At 39.8% G+C, this 26,016-nt stretch overlaps 1 protein-coding gene across 3 annotated transcripts in view; it reads left to right on the forward strand.

Annotated features, from left to right (window-relative positions):
• trim33 (tripartite motif containing 33) overlaps window positions 1–24,082 on the forward strand; it is a 175,391-nt gene extending 151,309 nt beyond the window's left edge. For 2 of the 3 annotated variants that reach the window (XM_069941504.1, XM_069941506.1), the window contains 6 exons: window positions 8,513–8,859; window positions 11,480–11,603; window positions 13,681–13,755; window positions 15,533–15,685; window positions 17,232–17,306; window positions 20,196–24,082. In XM_069941504.1, coding sequence (XP_069797605.1) covers window positions 8,513–8,859; window positions 11,480–11,603; window positions 13,681–13,755; window positions 15,533–15,685; window positions 17,232–17,306; window positions 20,196–20,411 — 990 coding nt within the window. In that variant the 3' untranslated portion in view covers window positions 20,412–24,082. The remainder of the gene's footprint in view (window positions 1–8,512; window positions 8,860–11,479; window positions 11,604–13,680; window positions 13,756–15,532; window positions 15,686–17,231; window positions 17,307–20,195) is intronic. The other variant, XM_069941505.1, reaches the window with a different exon arrangement.
• The last annotated feature ends 1,934 nt before the right edge of the window (window positions 24,083–26,016 follow it).

Genomic DNA, 26,016 nt, shown 5'->3' on the forward strand with positions numbered 1-26,016 from the left:
TCTCTGGAGCTCCCAATGCTTTGGTCACTGACCTGAACACTGGTCCTGGCCACTGACCCAATGAAGCTCCTGATGCCCCGGCTTCAAACTCCAACCTGGGCCCAAACCACCTACTTACCTGAACTCTTGTCGCTTTGACCACCGACTCTAGCTTTGACCCAGATCGCCTACCTGCAGATGATCCCAATGCTGATGCCGCTGACTCTCACGTGAGCCCCGGCTGCCCTCGTGGCGGAGCTTCGCACACTGATTCCAACCACGTGGCTCATGATGTACTGTCTTGATCTCACTGCTGGATCCCACTTACTCATCCCCTTTATCACTCCTTACCCTTTGCTATCCCCTACACCTCTCTCTACTCCACCCTATCTCCCCCTCTCAGCTCCCCTCTTCTCCCAACTTTTAATTTAGTCACAGTAACAGGCCATTTTGGCCCACGAGTCTGTGCCACCCAATTTACCTACACCCCGCCCCCCCCTCCCCCAACAGTATGTTCAGAACAGTGGGAGGAAACCATAGCCCCCAGGGAAACCCACACAGACACAGGGAGAACGTACAAACTCCTTACGGACAGCGCAGGTTTGGAACCCTGGTCTCGATTGCTGGTGCTGTAAAGGCGTTGTGCTAGCCACTACACCAGCTCTGCCTCTATCTCCCTAACCCTCAGACTTTATCTCCCTCCCCTGTCAATGGTTACCTCCCCACTCCCACCCTGACCTCCCCAACCCTCCACTTCCTCCCTTCAAATTCCCCAACCCTCCACCTTCCCCCTCTAACCTCCCCACCCATCTCCACCCTCTGTCCTCCCTAACCCTCCATCTCCCCAAACACCCTCCACCCCACCAATTCCCACTCTGATCCCTGCTTCCCCTCTCTGTGATGGAGCACTCAGTCCTCAGCAGAGGCCTTACCTTTGTCCCCCTCCTTAATGATTTCTGCGCAGGCAACAATGCCCAAGTCATATTCCATTGCCTCTATCTCTGGGCCTACTTCCATGTTCTGACTCTCCACACCCTCTCCCCTGCCGTATCTCCCACCCAAGACCTCTACCCCACTTTAAGCCTTCCTTCTCCTCCTGGTCACCTTGTCCTGGCCAGCTGCCTGCTCTGGATTTTTTTACTTTCAATTGCTGCTGAGATATCAACTGTCTCAACTTCACCACTCTCATCTTACTTCCTCCGAATACTTTGCCGTCCTCTCTCTCAGCTACAATCCTAACCTTACCATCTAACCCGCAGTCAAGGCTGGTGCTATTGTGGTCTGGTGCACTGACCTCTACCTTGCTGAGGCCAGACAACAGCTCTCAGACATTTCCTTCTACCTACCCCTCCCACAGGACCCCACTACGGCTCATCAAGCCATTGTCTTCAGCACCATCTCCAACATCATCTCTGGTCACCTTTCTTCCACGCTGCCAATTTCATTGTTTCCCATTCCTGTGCTGCTTGTTTCTAATTTCAACCCAAGATACTCAAACTCAACCATCCAGGTAGACCCATTGGTTGCTTGCTCTTGGCCCACTGAACTAGTTTAATCTTGCCTTTACTCTGTCTTGTCTCCCTGGTCAAATCCCTTCTCACCTACATCTGTGATACCTCATTTGCCCTCCGTCTCTTCAATGACTTCGGATTCCCCTAATTGGACTGACTCATCTTCACAAAGGATGTGCAGTCCCTTTATATTTCCATCCCCAATACAGAAAGACTTAAAGCACTTTGTTTCTTTATGGACCAGAGACCAGATCAGAGACTCTACCACCATCCTCTTCTGCCTGGCAGAACTTGTCCTCTAAACAAAATCAAAGGATTATCCATGGGAATCCGCTTGTGTCCCAGTTACGCCTGCCTGTTTGTCGGCTTTGTGGAGCAATCCATGCTGCAAGCCGTCACAGGCAAGGCCCCTCAACTTTTGCACCCACAATGAACTTGTCAACTTCATTAACTTTGTGGCCAACTTCCACCCCAATCGCAAACCCACCTGGTCCATCTCCAACAACACTCTCCTTGGAACTCTGTCTACATCTCGGGAGTCATGCTTTCCAACATATAAACCCTCTGACTCTCCCAACTACCTTGACTACACGTTCTCACACCCTGTCCCCTGCAAAGATTCCATCCCCTCCTCTCAATTTCTCCAACTCTGCCGCATCAGTTCCCAACACGAGGTCTTCTAGTCAAGATCTTCCGAAATGTCTGCTTTTTCCCCCTCCACCAACATCAACTCTGCCCTCAACCATCTCTCCTCTGTTCCCTGCTCATCTGCCCCCAGACCCAACAAACATAGAATTCCCTTATCCTCATCTACCGCTCCACCAGCCTCCACATATAACCATAACCATATAACCATTTACAGAGCGGAAACAGGCCATGTTGGCCTTTCGAGTCCGCACCGGTTCACTGATTTTGTGTGCCCTCTTCAGGCATTGGTCCCGGTAGATCTTCATTCAATAACGATGGATGAATTCACTGCAGGTGGAATAAGTCATAGAAATGTTTGTGAAACGTGCAGTTCAATACTTCATAGCTACTCTTCGAAAATTGAATATTCTGGTCCTTCCCCCATTTCACCTGCCACCTGGCCTCCCAACCCTCATCAAACACATTATCCTCCAGAATTTCTGGCATTTATGACAGGATCCCACCAACGGACACATCTTCCCCTTTCCTCTCTTCTCTGCCTTTTGTAGGTACCGCTCCCTCTGTGAGTCCCTTGTGTACTCATCCCTCCCCACCAATTGCCTCCATGGCACCTTCCCCTGTGGTCACAGGACATCCTACACTTGCACCCATACCTCCTCTCATCACAGTCTGGGGCCCCAAACAGGTCATTCAAATGAAGCAACAATTCACTTGTGCATCTGCAGGATTGATTTACTGCATCCAGTGCTCCCATTGGAGAGATTGGATGCAGATTGGGAGATTGCTTCGCTGAGCACCTTGGCTCTGTCGGCATCAGTGATGGAGCCCTCCCAGTAGCCAACCGTTTCGGTTCTGTGTCACACTCCCATACTCTCAGATGAGTCTGTCCATGGCCTTTTGTACTCTCCCACCAACACCACCCTTAAATTGGAGGAACAATACCCAACTTTCCATCTGTGCACTCTCTAGCCATGTGGCATTAACATCGACTTTTCCAGTTTCTGCTGACCTGCTCTCTCTTCCTTTCCTCCTACCAGCTCTTCTCCCCCCCCCCCCCCTACTGGCTCTCCTCCCCTTCCTTCTGTATTCACCTTTCCATCTACCATTGTTTGCTGCTATCTCACCCCTCCCTTCTCCCATCTATTACCTCCTGCCTTTGTAACCACATCTCCCCCTAATATTTTGTTCAGATGCCTGCCGACATTTTTCCATACCTTGAAGGGCTCAAGTCCGAAACGTTAGCTTTGTTGAGTTAATCCAGCATTGTGTTTTTACTTCTTGTTATAGTCCCTTCATTTCAGGGCCCCATAACAAATATTATTTTGGGCCTATGAAACTCAAATAAGCCATTATGAGGCTGAAAATCCGAATAAAACAATATGGCACATCACTCAAACCTTAGAATCACCAAAGTCAACTGTATGGAACATCATTAAGAAGAAAGAGCATACGATCAGCTCCGTATTCTCAAGGGGACTGGAATTCCAAGAAGATCTCCACTGCTGATGACAGAAGAATTCTCGTTATATGGTGATGAAAAATCCCCAAACGCATGTCTGACAGATCAGAAACTCTCTTCAGGAGGCAGGTGTGGATACGTCAATCACTGCTATCCGCAGAAGATTTCATAAACAGAAATACTGTACATAGGCTACAATGCAAGATGCAAACTATTAGTTAGCCACAGAAAAGATGGCTATATTGCAATTTGCCAAGAAGTATTTAAAAGATCCTGTAGAATTCTAGAAAAAGGTCTTGTGAACAGATGAAACCAAGATTACTCTATATCAAAGTGATGGCAAAAGCAAAGTGAAGAGGTGTAAAGGAGCTGTCCAAAATCCAAAGCATACAGCCATTGTCATGGTTTGCATCTTGCATTGAATTGTTTCTGATGTTTTGGACGTGCGTTTGGGGATTTTTCTTCATTATGATAATTTTTCTGTCATCGGCAGTGAGGTCTTCCTTGGAATACCAGTCTCTTTGCAATTACTGAGTTTACCAATATGCTCTTTCTTCTTAACAATGTTCCAAACTGTTGATTTTGGTAATCCCAAGGTTTGGCAATGTCTCTTACTGTTATAATCTAGTCTTTTAGCCTCATAATGGCTTTTTTGACATCCATTGGCACATCTCTGGTCCTCATTTTGAAAAATGGCAACTACAAACTCCAAAGGTGATCAAAAGCTTTGAAGCAAGCCTTGTTCTCTTATACCTGCACCAATGAAGTAATTAAACATACATGAGTACTCACAAACACCTGTGAAGCCAAATATCCCAAACATTATGCTGTCCTGAAATGAGGGGGCTATATATAAAAAGTGTTGTAATTTCTATGTGGTCAAACAAAAATGCATACAATTTACCTTGAATAATTTCTGGAATGTGCACTTTAATTATATGTGAATTGTTTAATTGCAAATTTAAAACTGTGGAGCACAGGGGCAAATAAATGGAAAAAAATCTTTGTCCTAAACGTGATGGAGGCCACTGTATATACTCCCTTGTTTTTGATATCCCTATTATGGGGAAGAAGACTTTGACCATCTAACCCAATGGTTCGCAACAGTTTTTTTTCTACTCACATGCCACCATAAGCCATCCCTTACTAACCACAGAGTACCAACATCATAGGCGCTCTCTTCTTTGTAAGGTATTGCTTAAACTGCTACGTGAGTGGGGGGGGGGGGGGGGAAGGTTGAAAGCCACTGATCTCACCTATCAATGCCTGTTACCTAATTCCTATCCAGTCAGAACTCTATCACCACTCCAGGGAAAACATGCTAAGCCTATCCAAGACTTCCAAATCCAAGCATCGTCCTGGTGTATCTTTTCTGCACTCCGGGGTAGTCGCACCTTTCCTGTAGAGAGATGGCCGGAACTGCACAGTTTGGCCAAACTAGAATTTTGCAAAGCTGCAACAAAGGTCAGGATGCAAGCATTAGGATCTATGAGGTTCTCCATAAGCTCTCGTCAGCACCTTATCGACCCGTGTTGTCACTTACAGGAAATTGAGGACTTGGACCCTTGGTCTTGCTCATGCACATTCTTTTGTGCATTACCTTTTTGCCTTTCCAAAATATATCGTGAATCTTGCACATTTCCTGCAGCAAACATCTTTGGGGAAGTGAAGCTAACTTCAGAGTTCATTGGAAACTATTCAGCGTATGATCACTCCAGAGCCATAGTGGCCTTACCCTTGGTGGCATGCATATGGTGCTTGAGTTTGTGCACACTGGAGGCTGACGTCCAAGGCAATATTGACTTGTTCGTTGATGCATACAAGTTGTCTTACAATTCAATTTTGAATTGAATTGCCTCTTGGCAATGGCAGATGTTGACATTGAAATTCAGTTGTATCACTGCAGGCTTTGATTAATTGAGGAAAAAGTTGATTGTATATCTCAAGTGTGTCACGAAACTTGCAGTCTATTCGAAAGCTCTGATCCCTGCCCTCGTAATTCTGAGATCTGGTCCACTGCAGCAAGTATCTCGAGGCCTAGGTATAATGCCACCAACATTGTCTCTGTAGAATCTTTAAATTTACTGAAACAAAGAGCAAGCACAATTTAGGCTTCTGATGCGGATATTTTATTCTGAACTTTTTGGGAGGAGATTACCAGGTGGCCCGCGAAAAATATTCTACAGTAGAGTAAGAGGTGCAAGTGTGGCTGGAGTGAGAGTTTGATACCAGTTGCATATTCGGATTGTAGTCTGAATCCAATAGACTAGATTCTCCAAAACACGAAACACATTCGACTGTCATGGATTATTACATGAAGTCATGTGGTTCATGCTGGTTGAGGATCTTGAGGCCATGCACTAAGCATGCACAGAATCCATTGTTACCCAAGCAGAAGGAACATCATAAGGCAAAGTAACTACATGGTAATCTCGTCATCCACCTCCCTGCCCCATCTGTGGAAGATTCTCTCGTTCCTATATGGATTTCAATAGCCAACTCAAATGCAGAGTGGAAGCAAGTCATTGTCAATTCTGAGGAACTGCCTGACAAGTTAGATTCAGCTGTGAATTAAACTAAAGGATTATCTTATTTAGGAAGGAAGAGTGAATAGAATGAAAATACAGTAGTGTTGATAACGCTGCTGCCAAATCGTACTGGCTTTTTTTTCTGTATATTTGTTGACTGCTTGAAATCTTTTGCAGGCATCTGGATGTATTCTGAGATGTAATACCAATCTTAAATTCCTCATTTGCACTGCATTTATAAATAAGCACATATTTTGCATAAATATTACTAAGGTTCCTATTGCCAAAAGCTACCTTAATCTGATTTTATGAAAAAAAGGCTTCCATCAAATTTGCATCTGAAGCTTTATCTTTCAACGGTTCTCATCGAAAAAGAACCCAGGAGGATGTACTTATAAATAGCAATCCAATCAGGTTGATACCTTCTTGGGTATTCACTATAATCTGAGGTCCACTGATTGCATGACAACTTTGAAATCAACTGGAGATGTAAGATAAAACAGATGCTGGAATATTTGAAATGTACTCATTGGTTGAGGTTGTACATTGCATAGGATTGATCATTTTTACTTTGAGTATCCTCTACAAAAGAATTTAGTTTTCCAAGCAAAAAATACTATTTCATACATTTCCTCTTAGTGTGAAAGATGCATTTCTACTGAAACGGAATTTGATAGAGATGTAAAATAGATATTCTTTGAGCTATGAATGACCCTATACTTGTACATTTTTCAGATGCCAAAGAAAGCTAGCTATTAGAATTTGCTGTTTTGAATAAAGCTGATGGGTGTGTTTTACATGCTGACTCAAATTGTGTTTTTAGAATAGTTTTTTTTGGAGAAGGACTTTGAAAACATTTGTAATTTCAGCTTTTGTTAGGAAACAAAAATGTCTCACTTGCCTACTATTAGTTCTATAGTGTAACAGTGACTATTTTATTTGTTCATTTTATCTCTGATTTCCACATCTGAGTGAAATGTAGCTATTGGATGTAAGATGCCAATACATGATACTTGTTCCAATATTGGCATGACCCATCAAGCCGTTAGGATGAACCGGTGTGGCATGTCATCATGTATACCTGGGGAAGCCCAGTTACTGCTCACAACCTGCTTACTTTGCAGGTTGATTGGTTAGTTCAGCTAAAGTTTTTTTTTTGCCTTGTTTACACTGCACCTATACACTTGTACAGGTACACAATCCTTTATCTGGAACTCTTGGGGGACAGTGTGTTCCAAATTTTGGATTTTTACAGATCTCAGAACAAAAGTTAGCTGCCCCAGATTTAAGCCCACCCGAATTCAGCTGCCATATCCGCCCCCCTTCCAGTCACGCTGGCGTCTCTCTCCCCCCCACCCACCCGAGTCACGTTGCTGTCTCTCTCCCCCCGCTCACCCGAGTCGTGCTCCTGTCTCTCCGCCCACCCGAGTCGCGCTGCTGTCTCTCCGCCCGCCCTAGTTGCGCTGTTGTCTCTCCTCTCTCGCCCTCCCGAATCGCGCTGCCGTCTCTTCTCCCCCCCGACTGCCCGAGTCACGCTGCCATCTCTTCTCCACCCCACCCGAGCCACGCTGCCGTCTCTTCTCCCCCCCGATCGAGTCGCGCTGCAGTCTCTTCACCCCCACCCGAGTCGCACTGCAGTCTCTTCCCCCCCCCCACCCGAATCGCGCTGCCGTCTCTTCTCCCCTACCCGAGTTGCGCTGCTGTCTCTTCTCCCCCCCGCCCGAGTCGCGCTGCTGTCTCTTCATCCCTCCCGCCTGAGTCGCGCTGCCGTCTCTTCTCCCCCCCCGCCCGAGTCGCGCTGCAGTCTCTTCCCCCCCCCCACCCGAGTCGCGTTGCAGTCTCTTCTCCCCCTACCCGAGTCGCGCTGTCATCTCTCTCTCTCTCTCTCTCTCTCTCCCTCCGCTGTACCAGCACCAGGAAAAAAAAAGCCGGTTTTTAGAGCTTTCCAGATTTTAGATGTTCGGATAAACGATTGTGTACCTGTTCTATATTTATCCATAGTCTAAAATTGATAAATTATTTTCACAGTCCTTGCATTTGGCAGTTGACCAAATGCACTATGATCTCACTTTTAAATTTAAAGGAAAGCATTAGCTGTCAATTTTCCCTCGTAGGACATTTGGTGTGCAAGTGAAAAGAGAGACCAAGTATTTCCCTGGAAGAAGAAAGGGGAATCCAGCAGCATATGTCCGGTGCAGAGTTAGGTTGTCTCGGTGGTTAAATCAGAATGGCAAGCAAAGGGTTGGAAACAGTCTTGGACAGGGAATGGTCTGTTGGCTTCAGAGACCTCAGCTTGGGCATAGGGAACAAAATGAATTTGGATTGTTGAATTTATTTGAAACCTTTGATGAAAGAATAATCCATATGCAAACTTCTTTCAAATTTAGATGAGCAGTCCTGAAAGCAGTTTGACACCACCTCTTTCCAACCACTTGCATTCTGAGAGTGAGACCGATATAGAAGGGCTTCGAAACATAGAAAACCATATTAAGATAGAGGCCTCCAACAGGACTGGAAGCTGCAGGCAATTGGGTAATACTTTTAATGGAAAGTCTCCAATCCGCAACTTTACGCACCGTTCACCTCGTGCTGCAGGCGATAATAATAAGGAGGACGACCCCAATGAAGATTGGTGTGCAGTGTGTCAGAATGGAGGAGATCTGTTGTGTTGTGATAAGTGTCCAAAGGTCTTCCATCTCGCTTGTCATGTTCCTTCACTTCTCAGCTTCCCCAGGTGAGTCCTTAGTCATGACATTTCTTCCTGAAGTTGTAACAAGACTTTAACGTTTAAGCCAACCATCCACAAAAGAGTATGATTATGTAAACATGATGACTAAGCTGAAGAGCAACGTTCTGTGGTAGAGGAAAAGGTGCAAGGGTTGGCAGAGTGAGAGTCTGATCCCGGTTGCAGATCTAGTCGACCTGATTCAGATGGACCATGCTGCAGGATTCTCCAGAATGCAAGAAACATATTATCTATGCGAAAGTAAATAGTGGATTATCACGTGAAGACAGATGGTTTGTTGCTGTCCACTCTACCACTGATCATTTTGGGTATGTTCCTAATTGAAATAATGGTAAGCATTCTTAAGTATTAGATAAAAGATCAATTTGAATCTGCAGTAAATTACAGCTGTTTTTATGCTCGGTGCAAATCTCAAATAAACATAGATTTTGATCCAACAACTGAATATTTTGAAGGTCACATCCGTAGCCTGCTTTGTAAAATGTTTTTCATTGATGCATTTGCATACCCAACTTTATTCTATTCTATTTCATTGACATTGTAGCAATAGAATGGTAGATGTTAACATTCGGTTAGGATTTGGAATTTTGGAGAATAAGGGGGAATCTCATTGAAATATTTTGAATGTTGAAAAGCATGGACAGAGTACATGTAGAAAGGTTGTGTCCCATGGTGGTGAGTCGAGAACAAGAGGACACAACTTCAGGATTGAAGGGCATCTGCTTAAAACAGAGATGAGGAGAAATTTCTTCAGCCAGTGGATGGTGAATCTGAAATTGTTGCCACGGGTGGTTTTGAGGTCAGGTCACTGGGGGTCTTGAAAGCAGAGATTGATAGGTTCTTGATTAGCCAGAGCATCACAAGTTATGAGGAGAAGGCTGGGCAGTGGGACTAAGTGGGGAAAATTAATTGGCAGGGCAGACTTGATGGGCTGAATCGCCTATTTCTGCTCCTATGTCTTATGGACTAAAATATTAGCATTAAAATGGAACTTGCTATTGTATTTTACATGTATCTCAGTCTTACTCTGTTTCAAGCATGTTCAACATTCTCTAAATGGGCAAGACTTTATCCAATATTCATGGCAATTGTTGGAATGCAGTCTAATTGATCTTAACACCAGAAAAAGTGCACATCTCATTCTCTTCAAAGCTTGTTTAAAAAAAATGGGCCATTGTGTAAAATATTCTTCAATTATTATACAAACTCTGACATTCGATTGAACTAATAGGTAAGCTGATCCCAGATGATACGCCTTTGTTGGTTTTCCTTAACACTTGAAGATTCCTATGAGCACAAGGTTTCTGTGCATACCATATATTAATAGTGTTTTAAAAACTGCAGTATTTGTGTTTTTAATGCAAGGATGGAGGTGGAACAGTGATAACAGCAAACAGAAATGCTGCCACTTAGCGCCATTGATGGTTCAATCCTGATTTCTGGTGCTCTTGGTGGAGTAAGCACATTCTCTGAAAGTGGCCACACAATTAGATTGAGTGGTAAAGAAGGTGTATGTTTTGTCTATCTTTGGTTGACATTGATTACGAATAAGGAAGTCATGGTGCAGTTCCACAAAATGTTGGTTAGGTTGTACTTGGTGTGCAATTCTGTCTGCCAAAATTTGTCCAGTCTCTCATTAAATATCACACAGAATGTGGAAAGGATGTAGAAGATGAAGGTGTTGGTTTAGAGGATATGTACGCGTCTTAAGAGGAGGTTGGGTGAACTTTCTCTGGAGACTGAGGTTGGTGGGGGGGGGATCTGATTGAAGTTTATCTTTTACTGTCATAATTTTGTAGAGTAGATGGATTTTTTTCCCAAGCATAAAAAAATGTGAAATACTAAATGTAAGTTAAAACCTTGTGTTTTTTTAAAATTCTTATTATAATACACATTAATGGCTAATATACTAGAAGCTAAATATTGAAGATGAGGGAAGGTAAGTTTGATGTGCAGGACAAATTTTTAACAGTGGAACACGATAGCAGAGATAGTGGTGGAATCAGATAATGTTTAAAACACTTTAGAGATGAATATGCGAGGAATGGAGGGGCATGGATCATGTGCATGCAGAAGAAATTTGTGTTAATTTGGCATCATATTTGGTGCAGGCATTGTGGATTGAAGAGCCTGTTCTGGAGCTCATGTTCTCATGTTCCTCCTATGTGCCAAAAATGTGCAGGTTACATAGGTTAATTTGCTGATTCCAGTTGCCTCAAGTAGGGAGATGACAGATAGAAATGGAGGGTTTGATGGGAATGTAGGAAAAACGGATTAAGTGACTTTAATGTTGTAAGAAATATTGTTGTCAAACTTGGTGGAAATATGAAAAAATTATTAAAAAAATTATTGAGAATAATCTAACCAAAAAGTGAAGACAAAAAAAGGAAAATGTGTGGTAGACCGCTTTCACAAAATCAAATTATAATTGTACAGTGCTCAAACTGTTACTGAATGACTCATCCCTTTATGATCAAGAGCTTTAAATTTTTGATCCCATTGATTTGTTTGACTGTTTGGTGAGGTGGAAGATACTACAGTAATATCATTGATATATTACTGACAAAAATGCCATTTTGATTGTTGGATTTTTTTCTCCCCATATTAGCGGGGAGTGGATCTGCACATTTTGCCGGAACCTGTCTAAACCAGAAGTAGAGTATGATTGTGACAATTTGCATCATATTAAAAAGGGAAAAACTGCCCCAAGCTTGGCCCCAGTTGACCAAAGGGTAAGTTGCAATTGATTATTAAGTTTCTTCTTATCTATCTCTTCACTCTTCCTCCTTCTTCCCTTCTGTACTCAGTATTTGTTGTAGCAAATAGTGCTAAATGTAGAATGAAGGCTTTGGTGGGATTAACATTAAACTAAGATTATAATTTTTTTTGTCAAAACTGATGGAAAAACTATAAAAACAAGCATGATCTTGCATCGTGCAAAGGCTGGGAAAATATTTGCTCATGGAGGATACACAAGTTAAAATGAGCTAATTAGTGCCACGAGAATCTGGATTGCCCAGGCACTTGAGCCTCAATGGACATTATTTGTATCTATTAAAAATATGAAAAACTTTTCACTTCATTCTAGAGAAAATGGTAAATAGCTGATAGTTAAATTGGCTAGTTAATGAATTCTGAATTTTTGTTCCTCACAGATCTCTATCCCCTGTTAAGTGGGATTTTAAGGGCATCCAGTGGATATAGAGAAAGAATATGGAAAGTGAAATGGAGATAAAAGACAAGGCAGTGCAGCAATTAGTTGCCACAGTGCCAGAGGCCTGAATTCAGTTCTGACATCCAATGATATGTTTGGAGTTTCTGTGTTTTCTCTGGGAGTACATGGGTTTCCCTAGGATGGTCTGGTTTTCTCCCACATCCAAAAGATGTGAGGATTTGTGGTTATTTGGCCACTCTAAATTGTCCTTGGTGTGCAGGTTAATAGTAGAATCTGGGTGGGGTGGGGGGGGGGTAGAATTTGACACAAAGTAGGGAGAATGTGATTAATGTAGATTAGTGAAAGTGTGTGATTGACAGTTGGTACAGATTTGATGGGCTGAAGGTCCTGTTTCCCTTCTGTGTGTTTCCATTATCCATGATCTTGCTGATGATAGAATTTGCTCAAGGAGCCAAACATGCTCATCCTTCTATTTATGTTCTTTTGTTTTTCTTTAATTTTTAAATGTTATGAGCCCAGAGGACCCCAAAACCCAGCAGCAATAGAAATTCAACAAGACAAATGGTGACTTAAACAGAAGTTGCTTTTAATTTTCTTTCAACATAAAGCAGGATCAAACTACAATTTATTACTATTAACTTAGTCTAACTTAACCCACTTCTAATTCTAAATGTACATTTATGTAATCATGTGTGTATAAGTTTAGAAAAATTATTTGATTCACAGTCCAATCTCATTTCTCACTCCTCCAAGTTCACTGGTATCAGGCAATTCTTATACTGTGCACAGAATTTAACATTTATGAATCTTCACCAGGTTTTGGTGCTTGAAAGGTAAATGGTTACCTCTCAGGAAGATTCTTGTTGATTTTCCGAGAGCGATTTTTTTGTTCATTAGACACACACAAACTGATTCCTTCCAATCAGCCATGTCACTGTCTTGCTCAATAAATTTGCCCTATCAGGGTTTTCTAGATGATGACCTCTTTCTTTCAGGTCACCCAGAGTTTCCCTTATCTCGGGCAAAACATTATACAGCCAGCCATCTCCTCTTGTATGGACCACAAGGGCTTTGAACAGGCTGAACTCAGAACTCACAACCCATCTTCAAAATGGGGTTTCAAACAAGCTTCCAAAAGCCATGCAGAAGCCCAGTAATCTCTCTCTCTGTCACACTTAGAGAAAAACCTGTTTGATTCTCTGCTTGCAAAACCACATGACGCTCCTAAAACCGCACACTCCACCAAAACAGCTTGCTGACTTCCAAAATTAATTAACGAGAGATCTTATCAGTTTCCTGAGATGGGCCTTTCTATTTGCACCTCATTGTGAAAATCTCACCACAGGAGTCTATTGTCTTTGCAGACTTTTAGGCACCATCTTATTCATAACTCTTGCATTTTAAAATTAGATGTGTTTTGAAGTGTTTGTATCTGTTTGTGACCTACTCTACTCCCAAAATCTATCTCCTTCAAAAACATACCTATACATAATATGAAATATAACATAATCTGTCACATAAAGATTTACTAAATTGGATTGCAAACAATTTTCTATTACTGTAACATACTACAATTGCATGATGGAACCTAGATTTTTATTGATGTTTTTATTACCCCTTTTCTCATATTTTAGAAGTCAGAACGTCTCTTGTTATATCTGTATTGTCACGAAATGAGCATTGCTTTCCAAGAACCTGTTCCTTCCTCTGTAAGTATCTCTGGCTTGGAGCTTTATTCAGTTTCTGAAGTAATTGTACATATTGAAGCGTTTTATGGTTAAATCTCATTTAGTGTAATCTTTGTGCCAGATCTGTTCTTGATAAAGCAAATGGAAATTTAAAAAAAACACCAAAATGTTGTTAATATCTTTGGTTAGTCAGCCCATGGACATTAAAGCAGGTTCAGTATTTAAGATCAATTACTTTTTATTAGAATCTGCAGCATTGGGATTGAATATGATTTTTACATTTGTCTCCAGAAATAGGCGCAAAGATGAGGTGGTTCTTCACAACTTTTAAGTAGCTTTGTGACACTACCTTACACATTTTCTCACTTGATGTCTTAATTGCATCTTGTACTTTGACTCTCCCGCACTAAATTGACAGACCAACTTGAAGGTCCATAATATTTGCAAGTTTATAGATAATTTTATACCTACAAACTTACTGCCTAATTTCTGACACATAATTGCATATTTATTGTCTCTGTAGATTTTGAGCTATGTACTTTTTGCTATTGCACAAAAATTATCCTGAAGGAAAAGGGGTGTGCACGATTAATAAAAGGAGAATTTGATCTATTTCAATGTGCCTTCAGCGCCAACTTCAACTTTTCCTTCTGTAGATGGTAGCACATACTTTGTGGATATTGTAAATATCACTTTCACTTCACCCTCCTGAGTGGCCATTTTATCATATCTGAGTCTACAAGGGAAGATTTGACGGGCTGTGTTGTCAGTTATATAAATCCTAACCAACAACTTTCAGGCAAGATCATTGGGGTGAAGGGATGTCCTATGATTGACTTTAAAGTATGTAATCTCTTTTAATATTCTTAAGGTTGCAGCAGTCTTTCCAGATAAGAAAGTGCATGAAAAGCTAAGGGGTGGTGGAGTGGGGATGTCAAATGTGATATGAGATAGGGTTTTATTAAATGAAGTAGAGAGAGTTGCCCACTGCTGCTCAATCATTTGTATGTTGGCTCTTCATTCCTATACCCTTGATACCCAATATTTCAATTTAAGATGATGAATTTTATGACATTCCCTATCTTGAATCATTTCACTATCTATAAACCATTCTTGTGTAACTGACCTTTTTTCTGATTGTGACCATTGGCATTTATCTTTTTTCTGATTGTGACCATTGGCATTTATCTTTTTTCTGATTGTGACCATTGGCATTTATCTTTTTTCTGATTGTGACCATTGGCATTTATCTTTTTTCTGATTGTGACCATTGGCATTTATCTTTTTTCTGATTGTGACCATTGGCATTTATCTTTTTTCTGATTGTGACCATTGGCATTTATCTTTTTTCTGATTGTGACCATTGGCATTTATCTTTTTTCTGATTGTGACCATTGGCATTTATCTTTTTTCTGATTGTGACCATTGGCATTTATCTTTTTTCTGATTGTGACCATTGGCATTTATATTCTAAGTTGCTTAAAGCCTGAGCTCCAGTTTTTCCCTGAAGCTGCTTCACATTATCACCTGGTTTTCCTATGTGTCCTTTAAACCTTTCCTCTTTTTTTCTTATGCATGCACCTTGTTACTGATACCTCCTTTGCTTCAGCATTTATATTCAAAACACATTTAAAATTTTTGATACAAATGTAAAGTACGTTCTGTATTGGTGAGTTCTAATGTCATGCAACTTCATTTACTCTGCTTTATCCATAGCCAAGCCTAATTTTAGTTGGGAAACAGATATAACTAAAATTTGCATCGAAGGGGAATCAACCTGCTTTTTGTTCTCTCCTAGGTTCCTGATTATTATAGAATTATTAAGAATCCAATGGATTTATCCAGAGTGAAACTGAAACTCCAGAAAAAACACTCTCAGCATTACCAAACGCCAGAGAACTTTGTGGCCGATATCAGGCTTATTTTCAAAAACTGTGAAAAGTTTAATGAAGTAAGTGTAACTTATGAATTTGGACATTGATATTTCAAATGTACAAGCATTCCCAAGTTCTGTTCCCAGAATGCTGGTAAGTTTTGCAACTCATATTAGTTTATATCCAATACACTAAAACCAAGTCTAACCTCAATCTATGGAGAGTAAATTCAATTAAAAAATGAGATAACATTAACAATTTGATGCATGGCCAACGTTGTTGAAGTCTGTAAAAATAATGGTATAAGAGGATAATGTAATGCATGGAAAACTTCAGCATTAAAATTCATTCATCAGTAAATTAGGGACTACATTCAAAACACTTGTATGCAGAACAATAAACAAAACTGATAGCAAACTGACTAAAAATGTGAAAAGAAATCGGGGTCTAGCATTAATTAATAGTGCAAGATAGAAAGTGATGACATCCATAGACTCACATACTGATTTGTGCTGCTTGGTTCTTTCGAAGCAACCTGTAGCCATGGAGAGAAGATTGGTGTATTTGAGGATGTGTTGGTAAAGTTGATATGCAGTCTGATTAAGTTAATATACACGTGGGTTTTGGTGATGTGGAGTCCTTTTCAGGAACCAGCAAAGAAATGAACTGAAGAGACTTTTCCATTTGGTGTAATGCCATATGTGATGTACAAAATTGCTGTCTGTAGAAAATTACAAGTATGGACCCCACATTATTACAGATAAAATAAGCATTGAAAACTGTTTCTTCCTTTTCTTGCCCAGCATTTCTACTTCTCTTCTCACCCCTACCCCCTCCTCAAAACTTTAAATGCCTCCATCACTATTCTTTACACAGTCATCAATTTTCTCCCCTCGTCCATGTCGATGTTTCGTGTTGGTGCAGTATTCCACTGGATGTTTCACACTACGACAGGTTACTGTCTGGAGCAATATAATCATAAATGTCAGGCTTCTCCCCCTGCCACTTTGTATTGTGATGTGGTGTTCTAAAATGTAAACTACTGAGGAAAAGATGGTTTCTTTATCAAAGCTCAATAGACTGAACACATACAAGGAATTGGATCTATGCGGTGAAGATTTCATTGTGGACCATTACCCAGTGGGAAACTGCAATGTTTTTATTTGCCATTCTCATTTCATGATGAATACACAACTTTTTGTTTCTCACCAGGTTGCTTACAAATAGAGGAACGAAGCAGTGTTTTTCTAGCAATGTCCGCTCTCATTTTGTTCTTGCACTTAGAGCATGATCTTGTATTACAGAATGTCTTCACAATACTTCATCTAGGTTGTATATGTTCACTTAGGGGATAAGCACTTTAAAACTGAGCTAAAATAAGTCGAAAATTTGCATCCAGTTATTGACCAATATATTAAACTACCTCACAAATTTTCATTTTTAAAGTTTTCCCAGAGGTTGGGGTGGGGGGGTGGGGGGGGTTGGAGATTGCCTTTTCTCTGCGATGCAAGTAGAGTATGCACTTAGCAGGGTGAACTATACAGATATTAAACTTTTTAATGTTTATCTATATCCATGCAACATAAAACAAATTTATGTTATGAATTTTGTTGTCTCATAAAGGTTACCCTATTACCTGGGGTTCAAAATGGTCCTCAAGCCTTCATGGGGACCAAAGAAAGGGAAATGAGAACCAAGGTAAAACATAACCCCTGCTTTTGACAGACCTGTTACTTTCTCTGCAGTCTGTTATCAGTTAAATTTTATTGTATATATAAATTATTACACATGATGAATTAGAAATACCTCTCACAAAGGCACAGTTGAATCGTGCATCAGCCACTGCATTTGGAATCAGATGAAAATTGTGATGTGACACTAGGTTTTTCAACTTTGGTTCAAATTCAGGGAGCAGGAGAAGACCAGTGAGCCAAAGTATGTTTTTCCTATTCCTTGCATCTTGTGCAGTGGAAATGTACTGCTGTTCTTGGTTGGCACTGTAATGGGAATGGCTTGTGTGGGAAAAATAGGGTATTACGATTGTGCACTAGGGTCCTGTTTATTGGTCTTTAAGTATGTTTTGTGGAGTCCGGAGCTTTTGTTGCTCACATGCAATTTTATTTTTGCAACATCTAGAATTGCTTTTTTCTGGGTCTCTTTAAAAGGGAAATGTTCAATTTACCAGAAAGAATGAAGAAATATTTGTATCCAAAGCTTGCAATTTGAGTAATTAGTTATGTTATCATTTTTTTTTTCTCTCTCTTTCCCCCCCCCCCTCCCCCCACCCTCCCCCTTGGAGGCTTTTGTACCAATAAAAACTGTGACCAAGTTGGAGACTACCCCACCTTTTTTTTTCTAACACTGTCCCTTTACAGATCTTTTTTTGGCCTTCAGCAGCAAGTTAATGATCTGGGCTTTTTGAATGTATCAAAATGTAGTCATGGATTTGGGAAATACATGCAAAAACTGTCAGCGACTGTAAAGGTTTAACCAAACTCAGTTTTTCATTGTCAGTTGTAAAGCATCTTATCATTTACCATATATGCCATTGTATAGGACGATCCCAAAACAAAATTTTGACTTTAAAATTAAGGGTCTTCCTATACAAAGAGTATAAAACTCTTAACTTAACGATGAAGTCTCAACATCACCGCCATCTTCACCTGCCAGCTTCGATGCAATCTTGTGCATGCCCCATTAATTATTTGCAAAGTCTCAGCACTCTTCTGCGGGCACGGTCCAACTATTGGCTCTGTTCAGGCTTTAAACAGCTTGCAATTTGAGGATTAACAGTGGATTATTTTAAAATGTCCAAATAATACTTAAACCTTTAAATGATAATTTGTTATAAAAATATTAGTGATTTGATTTTTAACAGTATTTTCTGGTCACCAGAAAGTGCCAGAATTGGGGTTCATCTTATTCAAAGGGTATCACTCAAACCCAACATTTTCGGTAGAAATTCCAGGGTCATCCTATACAACAGCATATAGGGAACATAATTATGAAACTGTTCTTTCACCACTGTTGACAATTGTGAGCACCACTTTTCTGGGAAAAAGGCAGCTTTGGAAGAAAGATGCATCTGATTTGGGATATACATGTACAGAATTCAACCTATTATCTGTGGCCCAGTCAGACAACATATCTGAAGATGTAGAATCTTGTTTCTCTCCAGAGAGATAGAAAACACAGTCTAATATGACCCGTCAGTTCAGCGTGGTGAGGTGCAGCTTTGATTTTCAGTGCTGGGGCTCTGTTTGGGTCGATAAGCGATTTCACGGCAGCATTAGTGAGTTGTACGGCATTAAAATGGACCCTTCAATCCACCACTGATCACGGATCCATTTGCACTAATCCTAGGCTAATTCCATTTTATTTTCCATAATTGCCACCAACCAGAGTCTAGCACTCACCTGCACACAATGGGCAATTTGCATTGTCAGTTATCTTACCAACCCATATTTTTTGGATGTGGGAGAAAAGTTGAATATTCTGAGGAACCCATGCAATCACAGTTAACATCCACATGATCACTAGGTCAGGAATGAACTTTGGATGCTGGAGCACTGAGACTGCAGTTCTTCTTGTTCATTCTAATTATGAATTATAACTATTCATAAAGTGATGTTCTGGAAAACATTTATCTCTCAACCATTTGCACATGATCTTAGATTCAGTGGTTTGTGGGCTATATTGGTAACATTTACCCATAATGCTGTCTCAAAAGCAGTCAGTTGGGAAGTACTGATGTTTCATTGGTAATGATAGGCCATTAAATGCAATTTATGGTTTGAGGTCTGAGCTAAATGATACAGTTCAGGTTTATGGTTTGGTCTTGATGTAACTAATGCTGTACCTGCCCATATTTTACCTAATATGGACAACAATAACTGAAAATACTAGCTTAGCATATGACCAGTGTCAACATTTCAAGGAAGAATAATGAATCAGTCAATAGATTTGCCACAATACCTATTCAGAAACATGGTAGAGGGGAACTGTTTATAAAAAGGTTAATGAGGAAATTGACTTCCTTATCCTAACTTTGAGGGAATTTTAAAACCCTAGATATCCTTGAGATGCAAATTGTTTAAAAACAATGATTTGTAAAATGGATGCACTTCATTTTGGCAATTTTATATGCTCCAAACTTGAATTTTGTATTCAGTTTATGAATTCAAAGAATTTATTCCAGAGTGTTATCTGACACTGCTAATTTGCCTGCTTAGCTAAATGGAATTTTTTGATTGTTAAGTTTTTTTAAAGGCAAACTTGTGTGTGTAAGGCTTTGCAGGTGATCCTATCCTCGCTGAAGTCCACAGAAGGAAAACTTGCAGTGATCGACATTTGCCTGCCATGCATAAACTAAGTGATTTCTTAACTAATTAGACTGAAAGAGTCTGAAATATAATTTGGAATATAATTCTGCTCCAGACTGAGATGTTGGCACACATTGACAATGAGTTTACTGCATCAGCCTATCCAGTAATAAGTGTGGACTTTAATAAGTGTATGTTTCCTTTTGATGGAGAAACTGTTGTGCAAGTCGTAAAATTAACTGCTTTGTTTGTTTTCACTTTTTAGGCAGATTCTGAAGTGGCCCAAGCTGGAAAGGCTCTCGAAAGCTATTTTGAAGCAAAACTACAAGAGGTTTATTCGGAAAGAACCTTTACACCTCTTGTGGAATCAGATTCCGATCATGAAGAAGAAACTCGTCTAAGTGAGGATTCAGACGATGACTTTGTTCAACCCAGGCGAAAACGACTAAAGTCAGACGATAGACCAGTGCACATTAAATAATTGCTCTCCTCCTTGAGGGAAGATGAACTTAGACCTTTATTGCCCTTTGCTTGCTGGAAGTGAGCAATACACCCGTGGCTATCTGCTTGTTGGTTGTAAAAGCTGATACCCACGAAACAGTATTTATTAGAGTTTTAAAAGGTTTTTGTACAGATAATTAAGACTTGCGTTTGTTCAATTCCTGAATACCAGGAGTCTTTCCAGACCCTGTTGCTTTTTTTTAAAAAAAAATCATCCTTGCCTTTTACTGATGTACTTATATAATTCTTTGTGGTAAATGTTGTAGAAGGGCTTGTATTTTATTGGCATGCACAACAGAATATTTATTAACTCGACACACCTTTAATTTGAATCTTTAGAATTTAAAGTTTATTTGTGTGTGTGTGCGTGTGTGTGTGTGTGTGTGGGGATAAATATCACTCTGGATAAATATTCTTGATCTTACCTTTCAGGTGGCTGTTCTCATTTAGTTATCTTGTTTCAGCCCTTGAGCCCTCAGAACATTCAATCCTATGCTATCCAATGAGTGTCAGTGTTCTTGATTCCAATGAGGTAAACGTGCACTGGTCATAGCTGCCCCTGTAAACTGTTTAAGGACCACAGTAACATACAAGAATTTCTTATTTATTTTTTCTGAACTATTGTGAAGTGTTTGATGTGTGTAATATTTTTTAACGTTGCAATTGGAAAGAAACAAAGGATATGTAAACCCCAAAAATATCATGATCTGTGATATGGTTTCAGCAATCTTTACCACTTCTTCACCATTGGATTGATGATCCAGTAAAAATGTTTTTCTGCATGGATTTTTTCCCATATTTTGAAGACTATGGAAGAATTCAAGGCCGTGGCATAGTGCTGCATGTTTTATGACACACATTCTTTGTCTTCCTGGTGTTTCATTGGATTTATAATTATGTGCCCCATTGAGAACATAATCTTAAATTGCTCTTGAAAATAGTGGCTTGAAAGATTATGAAATTTCAAAACAAAAGTGGAGAGTTTATGTAATTGATTATTAAACAATTGGAACCTATCTTTTTTTGTTATCAAGTGTAAGTGACTAGTCATGAGAGATGGAATATTAATCATATTTTGCTCCTTGGAACCCTTCTAATTTGGCAGGAGTTGGTGACGTTTCTCCATGCTGACTGAGGCATCGAGAATGAAATGAGTCAACCCAAAGCTCAGCATAGGCCAATACAGCAAAAAAAATGTCCTTAATTCCCATAACTTGAAGTTAGCTTCTGATGTCTGTTAAAAGGTTGTCTGATCCTGGGAATGGAAGACATTCGTGCATCTAGCACCATGTGACATCCTTAAATTTGTGTTCAGTGCCTTTTTTCAGGGATGTTGTAAATCAGAAAGTGATTAGATATAGCAGCAACAACAGGTTACACCATGGATTTGATCCTAGAGTTTGCTGCTGGACAAAAGAGATTTGATTGTTCAACTTGGATACTGACAATGTCAGATTTCATGTGACTTATTTTACACTTGATTCCTATTTCAGGAAGTGATAGATCAACAAATTTTTATTTACAATGGATAGATTGGGAATGAGAATGTTGGTATATTAGTAGGATCTATGTTCTACATTTATTCTACTCTGCTTGAGTTTGGAAGGTTGTTCTACTAATGCTGGAAACCAAAAATGAAAGTGTTGTTAGGAATGGAACTACAACTATTTGTTGTGCTTGCAAGAGCAATTTGCTTATTTCAAAGCAGATGGAACAGATGGATTTTGGATTTGCTGTACGTTCCTGGTTTTCTAAAATGATGATTATAACTGGAGAATTCTTAAAATTTCAGGGCTGATCATTCCTTTAAAATGGACAATCTCAATGCTGAATTTTTGTGCAATTTTATGCTGTTTTAAAGAATTCAATCGTTCATTATATGGTGAAATGTGAAGTTTGTACACGGAATAGCCGCCAATACAAAAACTTATAGATTACTGGAATTTTGATTGAGTTGCTTTCTGTATGAATATACGAGATTTGAACTTCTGAAAATGGTCATTATAGTATGGCACCCACAATGTGTTTTGAACCATGAATTTGTGAACTCTTGAGGGAACGTCTGATGAGTTAAATATTATGGACATGTTAATTAAATATTTCCTCTTGAATATGCAAGAATTCCAGTGCAAGACAGTTCTTTAAGTTCTTGTGCAGTGCAAACTTTTCTGAAACTAGTCAGAATATGGTTATTTGGCAACACCTGTGTAATTGATTTCCTTTCTGTCAGAAATGGTAAAAGGGCAAGTAGAAAACTTGATTTTTTTTTCATGCCTCAAAAATATATAATATATATAGTATAAATGTATATTATATATAGTATATAATAATTGTGTGTGTGTGTGTGTGTGTGTGTGTATAATATATATGCACACACACTTTTGCACATTGACTTGCTGCATACGATATTTTACAGTGAATGTTGATATTTAGCAAGGTATGTGTTCATATTTTGAGTAGCATGTTGCCAGGCACTGCTATTATTACCCTCCATCTCTGGACTCCTTAGAAATCTAGTTGAATCTTTAATCTTTTAACCAATTTCTGGCTGGCAAACCATTCCTTAGTGTAGTGTTATGTATTTTTATAATTCTTTTATTTTGAACAACTCGATCTGAATACAAACCGTCTCACCAATGAACTGGTGAGCAACAAAACTGCAATAGGATTTCCATCAAAAGTAAGTAGGTGATGACAGTACCCACAAATTATTCCTATCTACTGATGCTCTGAGGAGCAGAATAAAATGTTAATCTCGAATTTTACCCTTTATGTACCTCTGAGGAACGTATTGTTTAATGAATGTGGATTTTGTAAAATGCAAATAGATGCTTTGTCTTGCTTCTAATGTATACTGGAATTCTGTCAAGCACCAGAAAAAAACCTGATGCTGCTATTACATCCAGTTGGAAAGAGGGAGTGGACCATTCAAATATGCAATGTCATTCATTCTGTTTAGAGGAGAGCCTGCAATCTACAGAAGCAATGTACAGTGAATTGTGAAGTTGCAATAATAGCATGTTTATAAGTTGCACTTTTTCAAATCTTTTGCATCATTGGGATAGTTTGTGCATTAGCTCAAGTCTCAGGCTGAAACCTAAATTGGTGTATGACACGCTGTTGAAGTGATTACTATTTGAGACGGAAATTGAAGGGAGACTTGGATTTAATCATACAATAAATACTTTATTTCACTGAGCTGTTTGTGTATGCCATTAAAAATATACAGCCTCATTAGCTACTGATCATACTCTTAAAGTCAATCGTCCTATGGATGATTTTTAAGTGACTTAACCTTTGTCTTTTTTATGATTGCTAGTTATAACTGCTGCACCCGTTGTGTTTTTGCTAGTTTTGTAACTTAAAGTTTACAGTATTTTTGTCAGAGTTATTTAAACACCTATCAACAGTTTGTAAATATTACCTGTCTAAAATATGGAATGTTGTGTTGTAGATGATGACATTTGTTGCATTAGAACAGAGGAAAAGCTTTAATTAAAACATTCTCCTTGGTCATTTCTATTAAATTGTACAGCTGGCAAAGGCCATGTGGTGAGGAGTGTTTTTTCCTGTGCTTATAAGCAGATGTGGCCTTTAATACATCCACAGTGTAGACTCTGCTCTCAAATAAAGGTGTCATTTCTATTGAAATTCTATTTGTTCTGTTTAAAATTACCAGATTTTTTTTTGTTCAAGCCAGTTGATTTGATTCTGCTAAATTGATGTAAGCCTGTTAATTTGCCAATACGTCTTTGATCCCAGAAAAATTTGCAGCTGTTACATTGTGGATGGAAGCCTTTAATCCGATGCTTTTTAAAATTTAATGTTGGGCCAAAAAAGTTTGATGCTGGGTTGAAACCCATGTTATGCTGCATGTGGTCATTTATTCAGTTAAGGGTGAAAACTATCTAGTTTGCTAAGAAAAAGAAAATTATAGGTTGTACACCATTAGTGTTGAAATGCTTCAGTTCATTTCAGCAATTGAGTAAATTGATACTGCGCTGGTCAAGTTTTAATGGACTCAGGTTTGATTCCCACAGTGATAGCTGTGGAACCTACATTTGGATAACTAATTCTAAAGAAAAGACCGTGCCATTTATTAGGATCATGGAAATAATTTGAGTTGTGATAATAACTGGTTTGCAAATCTCCTTCAGGGAGATGGTCTGGTGTCTTATCAGTTGTGGCCTTAGTAATTAGGTTCTCTTGCTGCCTGTGGAATAGCCTGACAAACTACCTAGTTGTATCAAAATCTATGCATTAAAACTAGCTACTGAACCCGTTGTCAACTAACGTGCCTAATTAGAACATGCCTAAGTTGAACTTCCAACGTCCTTGTGTAGTATCCAACTGAGAGTGGTCCCTAATGACCAACGGTGATAACCATATATCTTTACAAGTGTCCCAAACTCCTTCACAATCTTTGACTCCTACTCAATGAGGAGAATGAAACCAGAGGAATTCTGCATAGTCTCCAAACCCATGGTCAAAATGTACACATCTGCCATGTGCAAAGAAATCCAATCGCGTACCACTGTTCAACAATCAATGGTTATACTCCATGTTTAATTAGATTTTGGGGATGGAGGTGTGGGGGTGGAGAGGAGATGGATATCAGAAAATTGAGGCAAGAGTGCAATACTGGGATTTGGGGGTTATCGACAAGAGTGGCTTGGCACAAAGCTCCGAAATTGGAGCAGTGTCTGCCAACAGCAAGACTGAATTAATAACCAGCAAGTTGATAATTGTGCCACGGAATGGTCATCAAGTTAAAGTCCATATATCTTGGATATTTATTGGCAATCTACTGCCTTCAAATATGTGGTGGGGGCGGGGCGGGGGGGGGGGTGGGTGGTGGGGGAGGTAAGAAGAGGTGGAACTGAACATTGGCTAGAAATGGCAAACTACAGTATTTCATGTTGTGCCATTAGCCTGATACCTGCAAATCATTTTACCATAAGCAAGGTGCAAAGCAGCTACTGCTCACACCAACAAGTATTGCAGAACACAAGGTCCACTTCATTGGTACCATGTTTGAATATATTAAAGGCTTGTTCCTTATATTATTGCAGTGTTAGGCATAATTATGAATTACATTTCATTTGTTGAATCTACTCCGACAGCATCTCCCAATCCCACATCCTTCAATAAGGTCATGAGCAGTACATGAGAACATCACCACTGCTGTGCACATGACAGACCATCTTGATTTGGAAATCATGATTTGCTTCATGTTCTGAAACTTCATACCCAACAAAACTGGCCATACTTTCAAAGGGTTGCAGTGCCAGTGCCTTTTTCCCAGGGTGGGAATAGGGAGCATCAGGGCACATCTTTACAAAGTGAAGGGAGACCTCGGAGATAACTTTTTCCATACAGTTGCAGGTGCCTGGAATACCTTGCCAAGGAGGCATTTGAGACCGGCACATGGATGAAGGCAAACTAGAGGGTGAGGAGATAGGAAGGGTTTAGAATTTTTTAATGGTAGGAATAGGTTGGCACAACATCAAGAGCCAAAGGGTCTGTTCTGTGTTCCAATAGTCTATCAATATCACTAACAGGTAAAACAATTCTGCCCTTGTCAA

This window comes from Narcine bancroftii, chromosome 5 (genome assembly GCF_036971445.1).
Source record: "Narcine bancroftii isolate sNarBan1 chromosome 5, sNarBan1.hap1, whole genome shotgun sequence".
Classification (NCBI taxonomy): domain Eukaryota; kingdom Metazoa; phylum Chordata; class Chondrichthyes; order Torpediniformes; family Narcinidae; genus Narcine; species Narcine bancroftii.